This window comes from Ophidiomyces ophidiicola (assembly GCF_022830035.1).
Source record: "Ophidiomyces ophidiicola strain CBS 122913 chromosome Unknown scaffold_5, whole genome shotgun sequence".
Lineage (NCBI taxonomy): Eukaryota > Fungi > Ascomycota > Eurotiomycetes > Onygenales > Onygenaceae > Ophidiomyces > Ophidiomyces ophidiicola.
In genome coordinates, this window is record NW_026054645.1 from 611,777 (window position 1) to 626,834 (window position 15,058).

The window sequence follows — 15,058 nt, forward strand, 5'->3', positions numbered from 1 at the left end:
TACGCGGCATGCTCATCGCTCTGCGCACTTGACAGCCTGACTATCTACTATTATTATTGACGAGACCCGCAGACGCATGGCCCTGCGCTCCTAAGCCGCTCTCGCCGACGACAGCGGCTCACGACCTGCAGCATCTCGCTCTCCAGCGCCGCTTGCGCTCTCTGCGCCGTATTATTAACTACACCCGCAGGACAGCCGATCATCCACCAACTTCCGGCTCCACAGACTGGTTGGCTCAGCGCCGCCCACGCTCGCTCGCCATCGCCAGGAACGCTGCGGCCTTGTCGCGGTCGCCAGCCAGCTGCGTCTTTAGCGCGCCCAAGCCTTGTCCATCAAAGCACCAGCAAGCCCGCCCAGATCGTGATATGCGCCTCTTCGCCTGTCATTCGCCTGCTGCCTCTGGGATTGTGAGACAATATCTTGCCCGAGGGATTTTGCGGGACCGCGGGGGAAAATAACAAATCAGACTCTCCGCATTCCGTTCTTTTGTCCTTCGCTCTCTTCTAGAAGATCCGCATTTACCCTTTCCCTGCTCTCGTTCAGTGACTCTGTCCTGAACGCGGCCCGGTCTGGCTCGCGACCATGGCTCCCCGTCTTATCGACCTAAAGATTTCCGCTCCCCTAAGCAACCCGGCCTTGAGAAATGACCGCGGCAGCGATGGGCCCAACACCACTGCCTTCATGCCGCTCTCCCCGATCGTGAATTCGAACCCCCGGCGCGTGACCCATGCCTCTTATCCGCCCATGCATAACTCCTTACCCTTCGACGGCACACAGCGGATTTCGTACCATAGCCGGCTTGTCTCCCAAAATCCTCAGAGAGCGACCCTAACCCCAAGTGCGACGATGCAGCCTCGCAGAGCTAGCACAATCAAAACAGTCATGCGCAAACTATTTGGTCGCAAGAGGAAGAGCGATCCCGTCGTGCAGGAACTGGACTGCGAGGACAACCAGAATATGGCGAACGACCCGCAGGCATTCAGCCGCCTCAGAAACACCGAGCCCGAGTTCCTCACCATCGCCGACGCCGGCAAACAATCTCTCAAGTCGGTATCATCCCGGGACCATATCTCCCACATACCGACCCCCACGGAGCCCGAACTCGTTGACATCCCACCCGTCCCAGCGGGGAATAAGGACAAAGAAGAAGACGCGCTGGCTACTCGTCGCAGGCGTCCTCGTCGACGAGCAACACTGCCGAGCCTGGTGTTGTCGTCGGAAGAAGGTCGAGAGATAGCGACCAAGATTGCCCGTCAAGGTTCGCGGAGTGTGAGTATCGGGTCGGTTGCGGAACAAAGGACTGCAGATAACGCATCGAGGGCATCAGACACGCAATTCAAACGCCGTTCGCGGAGTGCTTATGCACTTAGGGAACTAGCCAGGTCGCACCGTATGTCACCGATACAATGGCGTCGACGCAGCGATGAAATAAGATTTTTGGAAAAAACTCTAGATCCGGAGGACGATTCTGCACCCATCCGTGATACCGTGGTGGGTGATACGAGCAAAGAAGAGGAAGAAGCAGCAGCAGCAGCAGCCGCAGAAGAAGATCCTGCAGAAATTCGCGTGGAGGCCCTTGCTGCGAACGGCGATCTATCACAGTTTGATTTTGGCAATCTCATGTCGAATATGCAGGAAGACTGCGATGCCAGCCTCACCCAGCGCATCTCCACGCTGGAGGTCAAATTAATGGACTTAGAGTTTGCAATTGCAAAGCTGCAAGGATCCGATCTCTCTCCTATTCAGCCATTCCCGCCAGCCCCGTCGAAGGTGACAAACAGTGGACCCCATGTCCCTGTACCACCTGTGATGGCTTCCGAGGAGCCCCCAAGTCGCGACACTACATCTGTTCGACCTTCTACTGTTGATACACAAAGGCCCACTAGCACTGCTACACTTCGCCCGCATACCGCAGCGCTTCAGTCTCACCCACCTATGAGCCCGTCACCTTTTAGTTCTCCAGGAATTTCGGTTGAACAGTACAGCGCTCTCACTACGCTTGTGCGTAGGGAACAAACTGCTCGAAAACTCCTCGAGCACCAGGTCCAGGACCTTCAACGGGAAGTTGAGCTGCTCAGAGGTTTGCCGGGAACAAGACAAGATAGTGTCTTTCCCCAGTCGAGCTGTGCCTCTGAGTCCGCGACGTCCTCTCGATGTGACTCGAGACAGGAGCGCTTGGATTCAGGCATGTGGCGACTGCACAGTGGTAGCAGCATTGGGAAAGCCGATGCGCCGTCGCTTGAAAGCTTACCATTAAAGAAAGATGTCTCGTTCCATCGCAAAAACACGTTGGATAGGATGATAGTGAGAACTTAGCATAATTATACTCTGATTGACAACACCAGCACTTGTATGTACGTTTTACGATGCATTTGGATTATGGGCTTCTTTTCTTTTCTTTTTTTTTTTTTTGTTTTTTTGAACGGCTGGCTAGCGATGCGTTTCATTTTGGTCTCAAGCATGGTATGCCTGCACATGATATCCCTTTTTTGCACCTGCAATCCTTCTGTACACCTCTGGATTACCCGTTTCGCATATGATACCCCTTACTACGCCTCCCCACTGCCATACATCAATCTCTCAAATTTCCACATATCTCCTGTTCTTACTAGTTCCTGTCAGGAATCCTTGCACTCCTCCGTGTTACATACAAATAAGCGTTGATACTACTCGCTCTATTATCTCTTCTCTTATCTTTATAATATCAAGAAAAATACCCCGTATTCAACCATCACTTTTTTTGGGTTCGACTTCTTTGCAGTCCACAAGCCTTGGCCTCCTCTCCAGCTGCGTCGATAGCCGACATGGTCAACACCGTTCCTTCGAAGTTTTGGAACGTCTCCCCTAGGAGTATCTATAATTCTGGAGGACGGTACAGGTGGTGGTGGCTGTTTCAGAGCTTGGCATGAACATCCTTGCAATATAGATTCCGGTAGTATGAAGTGAATGAGAAAGGTAGACGGGCATATTTGAAGCCAGAATGAAAAAGGAATGGCTTCTGTGGCAGCATGAAGGCTTTATGAGAATTATATGAACAATATTTACTTGAGTTGCATGTTTTACATGCACGATAAGCTGTATCTTGAGGCCAGAAGACATACAAATATATGGTGCATTATTACCATTATCATATTTCAGTTCTCCAATGAAGGGTTATATTAGCCTTTCGGTAAACTGCTTGATTTCTACTCTTTTCACAGCTCTTGGAACCTTACCCGCCGCTCCCATAAAATCGGACCGGAATTTTGCGCTATTCTATATTTTTGGTCTTGAGTCTTCTTCAGAATCAAATTGTATTCGCTTGCCGAACAAAAGGGGCGTTCTCCCCAATAACGAGCCGAGTGCATAGCCAATATACGCACCAGTCACAATCGTAATGGGGTACGCTTGCCACGGCCGATCCCTGTATCTACATTAGATCGACAACAACCCAGGGAAGAACTTGTTATAGACAGTTATACGCACCAATCCAAGGGAATGGGCACTGCTCCCAGCCATGCACCAACTGCAGTTCCTACAGCGGCAGCCCAAATACTATCGATGGCTCTCGATGCGCCCCAGATTTCTCGCCATACCGAACCATCTGTTCCGTGAACATAGACAAGGCTGGTGCCAGCAAGAACCGACATATGTGTGGCGCAGAGGATAGTGTGAAAAACGTGAGTGGTGGCAGGAGCGCCAAAAAGCACAAGCAGGATAGTAATACATGGTGTGCCGAGGAGAATGGGGAGAAGTAGGGAGAGTATCGCGGGCTAGATGAGAGAATTGCGAATTGGGTTAGCAACTCTGTACAATCAAGCATTCTAGTATATCACAGCTTCAACATACTACTACATTAGCCCCTAATGCATTCTCATTCTCTCCACCGCCTGTAGCGCCGATTCTTCTCTTCTGTCCAGCTCTGCCCTTATCTTTTCCCGATCCAACCTTTTTGGCAGCCGGCAAACACACAACAACATAGATACCCTGCACAGCGCATATCACAGGTAGTAAACTCGCTAACGCCGATACAGGATCATCCACCAATAGCTGAAATCGGGCGGTGAATAAGGAGAGCACGACGAGCGGGTGAAGATGCGACAATATCTGAGCAGCTGACGAGCGCTGAATGGAGACCGGCGGCTGAGAACAGGATGGTGGAGGCTTACGGCTAGGTGTAGCCGAAGGAGATAACGTAGACACCGGTACGTCCATGGCTGAACGGTGTGCAAGGTGAATTGCCAGCTTTGGCCACGAAGGTACCGGAATGTTGGATGTTTCTAGCCTATTCTGCCCCGCGTCACCGCCCAGGCCCAAGGTACATACAACCTGCCGAACTAAATTTCAGCTTTGACTCTTTGTTGGTTTCTGTCGATGATGGGTCTGATTACTTTTTGGGTAGACAACTGTTGAGAGCTTATAATATATTATTTAATTCTGCTTTTCTAACGTGAAGGTATGCTCGGACCCCAGATTTCTTACATGCTGAGCAACAGGCTATACATCAGTAAGCCCTGAGAGTTTCTACATAACCGGGTTTGGCATCGGAGATATGACTATACACTCATACATGCTATCATATAGTTAGCTAGAAGCCAAGAGACCGAGGAGGCAAAAGAAGAAACGAAAACTCATCATTAGCGATGGAGAGAATGCAACACCATCGCCTGCTTTTCCATTAGCCACTTCGATCACAGAACTAACTAACTACATCACTAATGTATTCCATTTGTTACACCTTCAGAAGCAGTTCCATGCACCGCAGCCACCAACAGCAGAGACAACAACTCCAGGACCATCTACTGCAAGAATATGCCATAAAAATCTATTTAGGTTCGGGTATCCACGACACATCGGATGCAGTCACCTGCCTTCATCTGCTCGAATGCAGCGTTGATGTTGGCTAATGGCTCGCGGTGGGTTATGAATTCATCAACCTTGAGATCGCCTCGGAGGTAATCGCTGACAAGGTCAGGCAGCTGAGAACGGCCCTTAATGCCACCGAAGGCGCAGCCCCTCCATACACGACCGGTTACAAGTTGGAATGCTGCAACTGCTGTTAGATGGCACTCCTAAAAGCAACATATATAAGACACTTACGCCTTGTGGAAATTTCCTGCCCGGCAGCTGCAACACCAATGACAATGCTCTGGCCCCAACCCTTGTGGCATGCCTCTAGAGCAGCACGCATGACACCAACATTTCCAGTACAGTCGAATGTGTAGTCACATCCACCGTCCGTCATCTCGATCAGGTGTTCTTGGATACTCTTGTCACCCAGTTTGGTAGGATTCACGAAGTCAGTAGCACCAAATTTTCGAGCCCATGATTCCTTGGTGTCGTTGACGTCCACCACGATAATCTTGCCGGCTTTGTTTTTCACAGCACCTTGGATTACAGAGAGGCCTACACAACCGGCACCGAATACTGCAACTGTAGAGCCCTCTTCAATCTTGGCCGTTACAACTGCAGCGCCATAGCCGGTGGTAATACCGCAGCCCAGAAGGCACGTCCTGTCCATGGGGGCCTTATCCGCCACAGCAACAACGGAGATATCGGCCACGACGGTGTACTGGGAGAATGTCGATGTTCCCATGAAATGCAGGAGGTCTTTCCCACGACACTTAAATCGGCTTGTCCCATCGGGCATCACGCCTTTTCCTTGAGTGGCCCGAATTTTGCCGCAAAGATTTGTCTTTCCAGATTTGCAAAACTTGCATTCTCCGCATTCCGGTGTGCTGTACCTGATTAGATGATGATTGCTTCTAGTAAACAGGAGACAAAAAAGAACCATACTATAAAGCAACGACATGGTCACCGGGCTTCACTGAAGTGACGCCTTCTCCAATAGATTCTACAATACCAGCACCCTCGTGGCCGAGTACCACTGGAAATGCGCCCTCGGGGTCCTTTCCGGAGAGGGTGTAAGCATCTGTACTATGATCAGCTATCAAACGAATCCATGCCAACGTCTGGTCCTACCTGTGTGGCAAACGCCAGTATAGTATATCTGAATTCGGACTTCATGGGCTTTTGGAGGAGCGACTTCAATATCTTCAATAGATAGTGGTTTTGCAGCCTCCCACGCCACTGCTGCCTAGTCGCAGTCAACAAACCGAGCATTTCTGGTAGAGTGAACGAGACGGGGCTATATTACTTTACAGGTAATGGTCTGCGAAATGACATACGTCAGCCAATTGGACACACCGATGTTAGTAATGGGACGCTGCGTACCTTTCCTACAGTGTCGGCCATGTTGGGTGGGAAGAGCAATGTAGTCGGCGCTTTTAACTAGGTTGGATTTCTTGGAAATATGTATGTTGGTAAGGAATTCGGCTGGAAGCGGCTGAGGCGGGGAAGGCAAAAAAGCGGTCGTAGAAGGGATTGGCAGAGAGTAGGTACGCAGGCAAGTAGTTGAAGTAGCACAGCTTTTATAGCGGACTTGACGCTGGCGAGGAGAATAACAGCGGCAATGGGGCGAGGTTGCTGCGGAGAGGCGATGCAGGATCTTTATTCTCTTTTGGGAGGGGCCGCGTGTGGGGTGAGGGGAAAACGCAAAATCTGGCTCTGCGAAACCTCACGACCTGGCTTGATTCTCTCTGGCGAAGCCCAAGCCGGAATTCCGGCCCTATTATTACACTTGCTTCGCATGGCGTGTAGCGGTGGCAGCTACGGAAGAGCTGCCAGGAGGTATAGCACGGAGAAACAATAATCTACGAGGTGCGGATGGTCCCAGGCAAACCTGGGAGCTTCCCCGCACATTCAAGAGACGTGGGGAGCTGCAAACCTCCTTGGAGTCGCTGGCGGCGCGCGCAGTGCGGAACTGAAGGCCCCAAGAGAGTTGCTGGGATGGCATTGCCGTTACATGACCTGCATAACTGGCTGGCCTGGATTTAACCTGCGAGCAATGGCTCATACCCCATCCTGACGTTTTGATAGACCGATAGTTCCGCTCTAGGGCGTTATCTTGAATGAGTCCCGGTTCTGCTTCAAGCCATTGCAGTCACTCCAAACATCTTTCCTGTGTTGCCAATTCATACCCTGAACTGGACGGCTGATGTATTAATTTGTCGCACAGAGCTAGGCATAAGCTACCGAAAATGAGTCCCTATCACGGAGCTGTTTAAGTCTTGGAAGCTTATAAGCTATTAGAAGTTGAGTAAGTGATAGTATACAGTGACAATGCCGATTCGGAGATCTCCCGTTTTCTGCGCAAATGAATTCAACAAGACAGTCGACAGCACATGTGCAGGTTAAGCCAGAACAATGCAGAAACAGGAGAGAACAGAAAAGCAAGGTATGGAAAATAAAAAGGAAGGAATCGTAACGACGTTTCATTTGCCGGGAATCTGCCCAGCCTGCATCATCTCATTTCCTTGCTCCTGGAATCGCTGGTTGACTCGCTCAGCAGTCTTCATGTATTTGTCAAAGCATCGATTAACGCAGCCTTCTTCTCGCGAAATAAGAGATTTAGTAGTGAAGTCGCTGATGCAGTCTTCGAAGCAGCGTTGGACAATCATAGAGTAAGCCTGGGGGAGTCCGGCGGTTAGCCACAGCTCTACAAACTTGATCTGTATAAGGGGAAATTGAAGTACCCCCATAAATTCCTTGATCTGCTTTTTCTCCATGCGCTTCTGGAGCTCCTGCTGTTCCGATGCTGTGAGTCTGGAGAGCTGTCAGTGGCGGCGGGCAGGGGGTGAGTAGCAGAACATACCCGTCCATGGTGGCTACGTCAAACCCTGATTCTATGCCAGTCTTTTCCTGTGCAATACCTCTGATCTCTGCCTGTCTGCCCCTGTTTTCTATGATTCTCTTCTTCCTCTTCGTCTTTCCTGTCTTTTTCTGTTTTCAGCTTCTCGGCCCAACGTTATTCCGCCCGACTTCCACGTGAGTCACTATTCCCAATACAGCTAGCGGGAGGCAGAATCCACCCCCCTGAGTGGCTGCGCGACCGACCGCTCGTTCGTGTCCTCTTCCTGACTCACGCGCTGCGACTCCTCATCTGCGTTGCTTCGCAACCTCGTCTCTACTTGTCGATTCTGTGCTGCTGCAGCTGTGTATTATTGTGTCAGTCGCAGGATTTTCTGTGCTTTGATTATGCGTCTCTCCTGTTCCCTGTGACCGCTTCTGTGGCTTCTTGTGTTTCATCCCCGGCTCCACCTCTGCTCTGGGTTGGACGCTAATCGCGCCGCTCGTTCTGGAACCACTCCTCCATGTTGTCTCATTGTCGACACTCGATCTCGAACCTAGACTCGACCTCTCGTTATAATTCTGTATCTCACTCTATCGACGTTGATCACCGCCCGATCTCCTGTGGCGCCAACCTCACCAGAACCGCTTGGCCAGACGCCATCATCTCCCTTTTTCGATACGACACTGCACATGTACCCGGCTATGCGCAAACACAGATTACGACCAGCATCTATACTCTTATGCCTTCGTGGTGAGAACTCGATATCCACTTATATACATGCATCGTTTTCGGTTGTGTGATTGTACTGTGGCTTATCACTGAACGCGACTATTTGCGCTTGCTGCCTCGCTGTTTCAGTTGGGCACAAGGCCTGGCCTCCTTTTTTCTTGGCCGAATTCTCCTTTTATATCAACATCATTTGTTTGGTTTAATCTCTTGCGAAACAGCATACGGCGCACAAGCACGCCCTCGACTGGGGCTCTGCCACAATATGCCAAACAGCCAGCAAAACCCCTCAGCATCCGTGCGCCCGCATACAACCGCCGTACAGCCTTCACCCCTGCCGGCTGAGCGCTCGTCCCCCCCTTCAAAACGCGATCTTACCTCGTGGTGGAAGCAATTCAAGCGCAACACAAAGAAACAAGAAGCAGGTAAGCTCTTCCTTGACTTGTTCAGTCTTGCGTATCGCTGCCCACGCTGCGCCTCCTTGGTCACTCTTCCAGAGAGACGACGGATGTGTACCGCCTTTCTCTGGACTCATCCTGATAACACGAGCCGCCTTAGAACCGTCAACTGGAATTTTCGGAGTCCCTCTAAACGTCAGCATCAAATATGCAAATGTTGCTATCTCGCTTACCGGCGAAGATGGAAAGAGCTTTGTTTATGGCTACGTTCCTATCGTTGTCGCTAAGTGTGGAGTGTTCTTGAAAGAAAAAGGTAAGTAGGGTCTGGCCCTCCCTTACATATTCACCCTTCTTTGTAGCTTGCTAATTACTTTTTTTTTCTCTTTGGCAGCTACTGATGTAGAGGGTATTTTTCGTCTGAGCGGCTCTGCTAAGCGGATTAAGGATCTACAAGAGGTCTTCAACACTGCTGACAGATACGGTAAGGGTCTGGATTGGACCGGTTATACCGTTCATGATGCAGCCAACGTTCTGCGGCGCTACCTAAATCAACTCCCGGAACCGATCGTGCCCTTGGATTTTTATGAGCGTTTCCGAGACCCATTAAGGCCTCAGCAGACTCAGAGTCAAAAGAATGAGGAAGACGAACCGGACGGCTCCAAGCTTCCCAATCGTGAGGAGACAGTTGCAATGTACCAGAAGCTCATAAAAGAACTACCTCCACTCAACCGACAACTTCTGCTCTACATTCTTGATTTACTGACGGTTTTCGCCTCTAAATCTGATTTAAACCGAATGACGGCGGCAAATTTGGCGGCGATATTTCAACCCGGTATGCTATCGCATCCGAATCACGACATGTCACCGGCAGAATACAAGCTAAGCCAGGATGTCCTCATTTTCTTGATCGAAAACCAGGATAATTTCCTCTTTGGTATGAATGGTACCGCGGCAGATGCCCAAACTGTTAAAGAGATGGAGGAAGGCATATATGCACAACCGCAAAAATCGAAATTACGACGTTCAGTATCGAACGCTAGCGGCGGACCAGACAGTCTTAGGAAATATGAGAATCTGAGAAGAAACGTGTCTGTATCTTCACGACACTCCAGAAACCCAGGCGGTCATCCTGGCAGCCCTCCTACACCAAAATCGATTAATAGCTTCGGAGTGCATCGAAGCAACACCGTTCCGTCAAAAAGACCACCCGGGCTCTCGCCCACATTCAACCGATCACAACCAGCTCCTTCACTTGCGAAGCCATTAACGCCTGCTCCGCATTCTGCACCGCTTACCCATAGCGGAACGAAGTTGGCAGAAACAACAAACATCTCTAAAGTCAATAAACCGGAAATGCGTATCGAGATTGACCGCTCAGCGTCAACAATTGATAGTGAGGCACAAGCAGACCACAATCTTACAGAGCCCGGTGGTTCTAAACAGGTCGTAACACCAAGTCGAGAGCGTAAATTGGCATCACTTTTTGTGTGGTCCAGTCCTCCTGATGATGGTAGACAGCCAAACAGACTACGAAAGAAACGTCGCATACCTGGCAGCGCCAGTGAAAGTGCACAGAGTTCAACCCACTCTCTTCATCATCTTGACGATGTCGGATCACCACCCCCACCCCTATTGCGCGCAGTGTCCAATAACGATGCTGACCGAGCACTGGTGTCGACACCGAAAACGTCGAGTTTCAACAATACAGTTAATTTGTTGAACACTTCAACCAATCAGGCAAGTATTGAAGACCAAAGCAACCCACAAGGGCAATCGGAGACATTGAAAACGGTTATATCACGGACATCCTCTCCGTCGTTAAACTATGTCACTGACCAGTCAGACTTGGAACATGTCGAAGAGAATAACGACAAAAAAGAGAAAAGACGTAGCTGGAGATTCCACCGGTCGTCAAGACGGGCCGGGGAACCTGCGTCTTTAAGCATGTCACCTCCTGCGGCAGCCGGATCCCACACTCGTGCAAGATTCAGCAGCCCTTCGCTTGCCAGTTCAAATTTACCAATATTATCAAACGAGGCTCCGCAAGTCGAGAAAGAGGGCTCGTCATCTTCTGTTCTCTCGCCTAGTGTACCCGATACTACAATCAGCACACATACTAAAAGCCTATCTTCTGCAAAGGACAGTGAAGACGAAGAACGAAAGGGATTTTTTAGCAAAATCAAAGCCAGGGTCTCCCATGTAAAAGAAGGAATGAGAGATAAAGAATCGGAACATGCACGAGCTCAGAGCCCGCCGGTTGCTGACCATGATAAGGTGGCTTCTCGTGCGAGCCTCTCTTTCTTCAGCAAGGATGCGAAAACCACCCGCGGGCCGTCGGTGGATATCACAAGAGATCAACACCCTTCGGTCAGCCAGCCTCCTTCTGCCTCAATCATACCTCCTGGGCCACCAGCTCCACCCACTATCGCTCGAGAAGAACCTGCCCCAGCCGACGTTGTCACAGTGCTACCAAAGGTTGAAGAAGAACCATCCCCCCCAGCAACTGTCATTGACAAGCCAACCCAACCAGAATCATCATGTGAGCCGGATACTCAAGATTCGAACCAGAAACTAGAATCTACTGAGACCCCCACCAAAATTACAAATGTCAGTGAACACCACGTCGAACCACACAAAGAACCCGCCCAAACAACAACGAAGTCTCCCAATGAAATATCAGAAAATGATGATAAAGGTACAGAAACAGCAGTTCAAATGGCCGCCGATGCACCTCCAGCCCCAGAGCCCTCAAAAGAATCGACACAGGCGACCTCTTAAGTGTTATTCCAGAATTTTCAAGGCAATGAAAGCAATGAACTTTACGTGAAAATCGATACACCATGGAAGAAGGGTCCGCGTTTTCAGTGGGGAATTAATATGAGGATTCTCCAGGACTATGTCGAGCAACCTCCAAAATGGCCGACTATATGCCATAAGCTCACAAATTCTATTCATAGAACCAGTGATCACTACCGGCTAATCTATGCTTTCGAGTTACTTGAATTTCACGCCTTTATCCATTTCTCGTTTGAACATACCTTGGCACCTTTTGTATGACTAATTCATGATTTGCATTTTTTTTTGCTTCTGTTGTTATTTTGCTGGAAGTTGCATCGTTCAGGATTTGATTTATTTTTGGTATTCAAACACCCGCTCTGAAGTTTTAGTGTCCGTTGGAGGACACTAAGTATATTTTAGTTCCGCTTACCACTGTCCTTTTCAAGTATCTTATTTATAGTTGTTCATAGCTGTTCCTGTATTTTATTATATCCCCTTTTCGAGTATATTCATTTCCGTTTGTATTGAATATAATTAATATTCCGAGCAAAGCCTTAAGGCATGCCGTCATGTGACAATTGTCTTTATTAGTCTGCAAATTATTACACTACAACTACCTGAGTTTGGACTATTGTATCGTTACACTTCATTGAGTACATTAGATTGCTAAATTCCATAGCAGGAACAGACCACCCAGTATTGCCGTTTGTAGCCCAATTGGATTGATATTTCGCGAGCCAGCCCCCTCGAACTGGACAGGCGATTGCGTTGGAGACGGGTTTGGTGGTGTTGTAGGCTGTGGAACGCCAGGAGGACAGTGCCAGTGATCATCATGAGGCTCACATTGTCCTGCTGGAGGCTTGACTGTTGATTGGGGTAAAGGAGGTGCAGTTGGCTCTGAAACACCTGGTGGGCAGTGCCAGTGGTCACCATGGGGTTCACATGAAGCAGTTGCTCCTGGTGGCTTGCTAGTAGAAGGAGACCCTCCGGGTGGTGTAGTAGGCTGCGGCACACCTGGGGGACAATGCCAGTGATCATCATGTGGCTCACATTCACCTCCAGGAGGTTTGGCTGTTGGCTGGGATGATGGTGGTGTGGTTGGCTGAGGCACTCCAGGAGGACAGTGCCAGTGATCACCATGTGGTTCACATTCACTTACTGGAGGCTTGCCTGTTGGTTTGGAAAATGGAGGCGCAGTTGGCTGGGGAACACCTGGTGGGCAGTGCCAATGGTCATCATGAGGTTCACACGAAGCAGTAGCTCCTGGTGGCTTGCTAGTAGAAGGAGACCCTCCAGGTGGTGTAGTAGGCTGTGGCACACCTGGGGGACAATGCCAGTGGTCATCATGTGGCTCACATTCACCTCCAGGAGGTTTGGCAGCTGGCTGAGATGATGGTGGTGTAGTAGGTTGTGGCACGCCTGGGGGGCAATGCCAGTGATCATCATGAGGTTCACAGGAAGCAGTTGTTGGTGGTTTGCCTGTAGGAGGAGACCCTCCTGGTGGTGTAGTAGGCTGTGGCACACCTGGGGGGCAATGCCAGTGATCATCATGAGGTTCACAGGAAGCAGTTGTTGGTGGTTTGCCTGTAGGAGGAGACCCTCCTGGTGGTGTAGTAGGCTGTGGCACACCTGGGGGACAATGCCAGTGATCATCATGAGGTTCACAGGAAGCAGTTACTCCTGGCGGCTTGCTCGTTGGGGAAGACCCTCCAGGTGGTGTTGTAGGTACTGGGACGCCAGGGGGACAGTGCCAGTGATCATCGTGGGGTTCGCAAGACGCGGTTGCTGGTGGTTTGCTTGATGGAGAGGCCCCTGGGGGGGTTGTAGGGTATGGCACGCCTGGAGGGCAGTGCCAGTGGTCTCCATGGGGTTGGCAGGAAGCAGTGGCTGCTGGCGGTTTGCTCGTTGGAGAAGACCCCCCAGGTGGCGTTGTAGGTACTGGGACGCCGGGGGGACAGTGCCAATGATCGTCATGAGGTTCACAGGAAGCAGTCGTTGGTGGTTTGCTTGTTGGAGGGGCTCCTGGCGGCGTCGTAGGTTGGGGCACGCCGGGAGGGCAATGCCAGTGGTCACCATGGGGTTCGCATGTTTGCGGAGGACTGGTGGCAGATGGCCATGGCTGACAATGCCCTATGACTGTCAGTAGATGCATACCAAAATACCTAGGAGAGTAGCTTACAATGGTCGCCGTGAGGAGTGCAATCAGACCCAGTTGGGGAGGGCGGAAGAGATGCTGTTGGTTTGCAGGGCTCCGTGATTGTCGACACTCCGGAGATGATCTGGTAACCAGCAGACTTTAGGGCCTCTGAGTTATAGTAGCCATATGCCGTGATGTAGCCCAACCCAGGGAAGGTAAAGGCCGTGGTATGCACGGGTATGCTGTTTCCGGTGAGTGACCGGGATTTATAGACGGAATCCAGGGAATTTTGGAATTCATCGAAGTTCGTCACGGTAGTTGAAATTCCGTACCAGGACGAGGTTTCGGTGCACAGTGAAGTGCAGTCCCAGTGGTCAACATGAAACCTGCGCGAGTGCGTTAGACTTGTTAGACAAAAGAAGCACGGGCCATACTGACGAGCAAGAGGCGCCGGTGGGAGAGGGCGCAATAGTCACCGCCGGGGGTGCAGCCCGAGCACGGCTGCACAGGACGGACAGGAGGATGGCCCAGCGCTTAGAAATCATCGTGCCGGTTGTGAGGTCACTGCGGGGACGGTTCAGGCGGGGAGGAGCAGGATCAGACTTATGCTGAGCATGGCAGCAGCCCCGAATTTATGTCCGCAGGCGATTGCTTGCAAACGAGCCTGTAGTAGGCAGCCCAGCCAATTCAGCGACCGGATAAACAATGATAGAGCTTGGCTGGCAAGCAACCACCGCGAGCTATCCCGCGTGGTGTAGCGATATTGAGTACCCTCTGCGACGGGCTAGCGAGCAGACCGGCCGTTGGCAGCAGAGGCGCCAAAGCGAGGACAAGGCCGCCGGCGGCATGCAAAAGGAACGCCGGCGGCGCCAATGCGGCTGGCGGTCTTGAGCTCGCAATCGCTGGATGTCCGGCCGTGCACAGCCCCCCGAGGGTACTCAGGTCGGCAGCAGCACTCTAGCAGCAATCGCAGCACTCGAGCGCGGTAAGCTGTGCAGCATGCAGATGCTCTTAGGGTCCCCAGGCGTCGAGATCGAGGGAAGCAGGATTGCACGGGGGAATCACGGCGTTGGCGACGGTGGGCGTCGTGGAGGGGAAGATATAAAAGCCGCCTGAAGAGCACGCTCGGGAGGAGTATCGATATCAGCCAGTCAGCCAGTCCAGCCTCAATTGCCATCCAGAAAACCAGCAATCAGCACCCTCTCGTCGCCACCATGAAGCTCTACCTCTCCGTTCTCTCCTCCCTCTTCCTCATGGCCGCTGCCCATCCCGCCGGCGAGGCCCGCGCTGTCTGCAACGTCCCCAGCGGCTGCCAGGATCTCGGAAACTGCAATTTCTGCTGCCCCA

The 15,058-nt window shown here is 51.1% G+C and overlaps 6 protein-coding genes across 6 annotated transcripts; 2 read left to right on the forward strand and 4 right to left on the reverse strand.

Annotated features, from left to right (window-relative positions):
• Window positions 1-744: 744 nt before the first annotated feature.
• Window positions 745-2,316, forward strand: LOZ57_002071 (uncharacterized protein; the record flags this gene model as incomplete). Its single annotated transcript, XM_049251152.1, has 1 exon — window positions 745-2,316. The coding sequence occupies one exon, from the start codon at window positions 745-747 to the stop codon at window positions 2,314-2,316; it is 1,572 nt and encodes a 523-aa protein (XP_049110002.1).
• A 939-nt stretch (window positions 2,317-3,255) lies between these two features.
• On the reverse strand, window positions 3,256-4,194 carry GPI11 (Glycosylphosphatidylinositol (GPI) anchor assembly protein; the record flags this gene model as incomplete). The annotated part of the gene is made up of 3 exons (XM_049251153.1): window positions 3,256-3,403; window positions 3,466-3,752; window positions 3,829-4,194. The coding sequence occupies 3 exons, from the start codon at window positions 4,192-4,194 to the stop codon at window positions 3,256-3,258; spliced, it is 801 nt and encodes a 266-aa protein (XP_049110003.1).
• A 614-nt stretch (window positions 4,195-4,808) lies between these two features.
• FDH1_1 (formate dehydrogenase (NAD+)) lies at window positions 4,809-6,234 on the reverse strand (the record flags this gene model as incomplete). Its single annotated transcript, XM_049251154.1, has 6 exons — window positions 4,809-5,026; window positions 5,080-5,717; window positions 5,776-5,911; window positions 5,962-6,076; window positions 6,137-6,151; window positions 6,214-6,234. 6 exons carry the CDS (start codon window positions 6,232-6,234, stop codon window positions 4,809-4,811), a joined length of 1,143 nt encoding a protein of 380 aa, XP_049110004.1.
• A 1,079-nt stretch (window positions 6,235-7,313) lies between these two features.
• On the reverse strand, window positions 7,314-7,701 carry TIM9 (protein transporter tim9; the record flags this gene model as incomplete). Its single annotated transcript, XM_049251155.1, has 2 exons — window positions 7,314-7,644; window positions 7,694-7,701. 2 exons carry the CDS (start codon window positions 7,699-7,701, stop codon window positions 7,314-7,316), a joined length of 339 nt encoding a protein of 112 aa, XP_049110005.1.
• Window positions 7,702-8,663: 962 nt separating this feature from the next.
• On the forward strand, window positions 8,664-11,574 carry SAC7 (GTPase activating protein (GAP) for Rho1p; the record flags this gene model as incomplete). Its single annotated transcript, XM_049251156.1, has 3 exons — window positions 8,664-8,823; window positions 8,957-9,109; window positions 9,188-11,574. 3 exons carry the CDS (start codon window positions 8,664-8,666, stop codon window positions 11,572-11,574), a joined length of 2,700 nt encoding a protein of 899 aa, XP_049110006.1.
• Window positions 11,575-12,232: 658 nt separating this feature from the next.
• LOZ57_002076 (uncharacterized protein) lies at window positions 12,233-14,256 on the reverse strand (the record flags this gene model as incomplete). Its single annotated transcript, XM_049251157.1, has 3 exons — window positions 12,233-13,704; window positions 13,754-14,097; window positions 14,150-14,256. The coding sequence occupies 3 exons, from the start codon at window positions 14,254-14,256 to the stop codon at window positions 12,233-12,235; spliced, it is 1,923 nt and encodes a 640-aa protein (XP_049110007.1).
• Window positions 14,257-15,058: the final 802 nt, after the last annotated feature.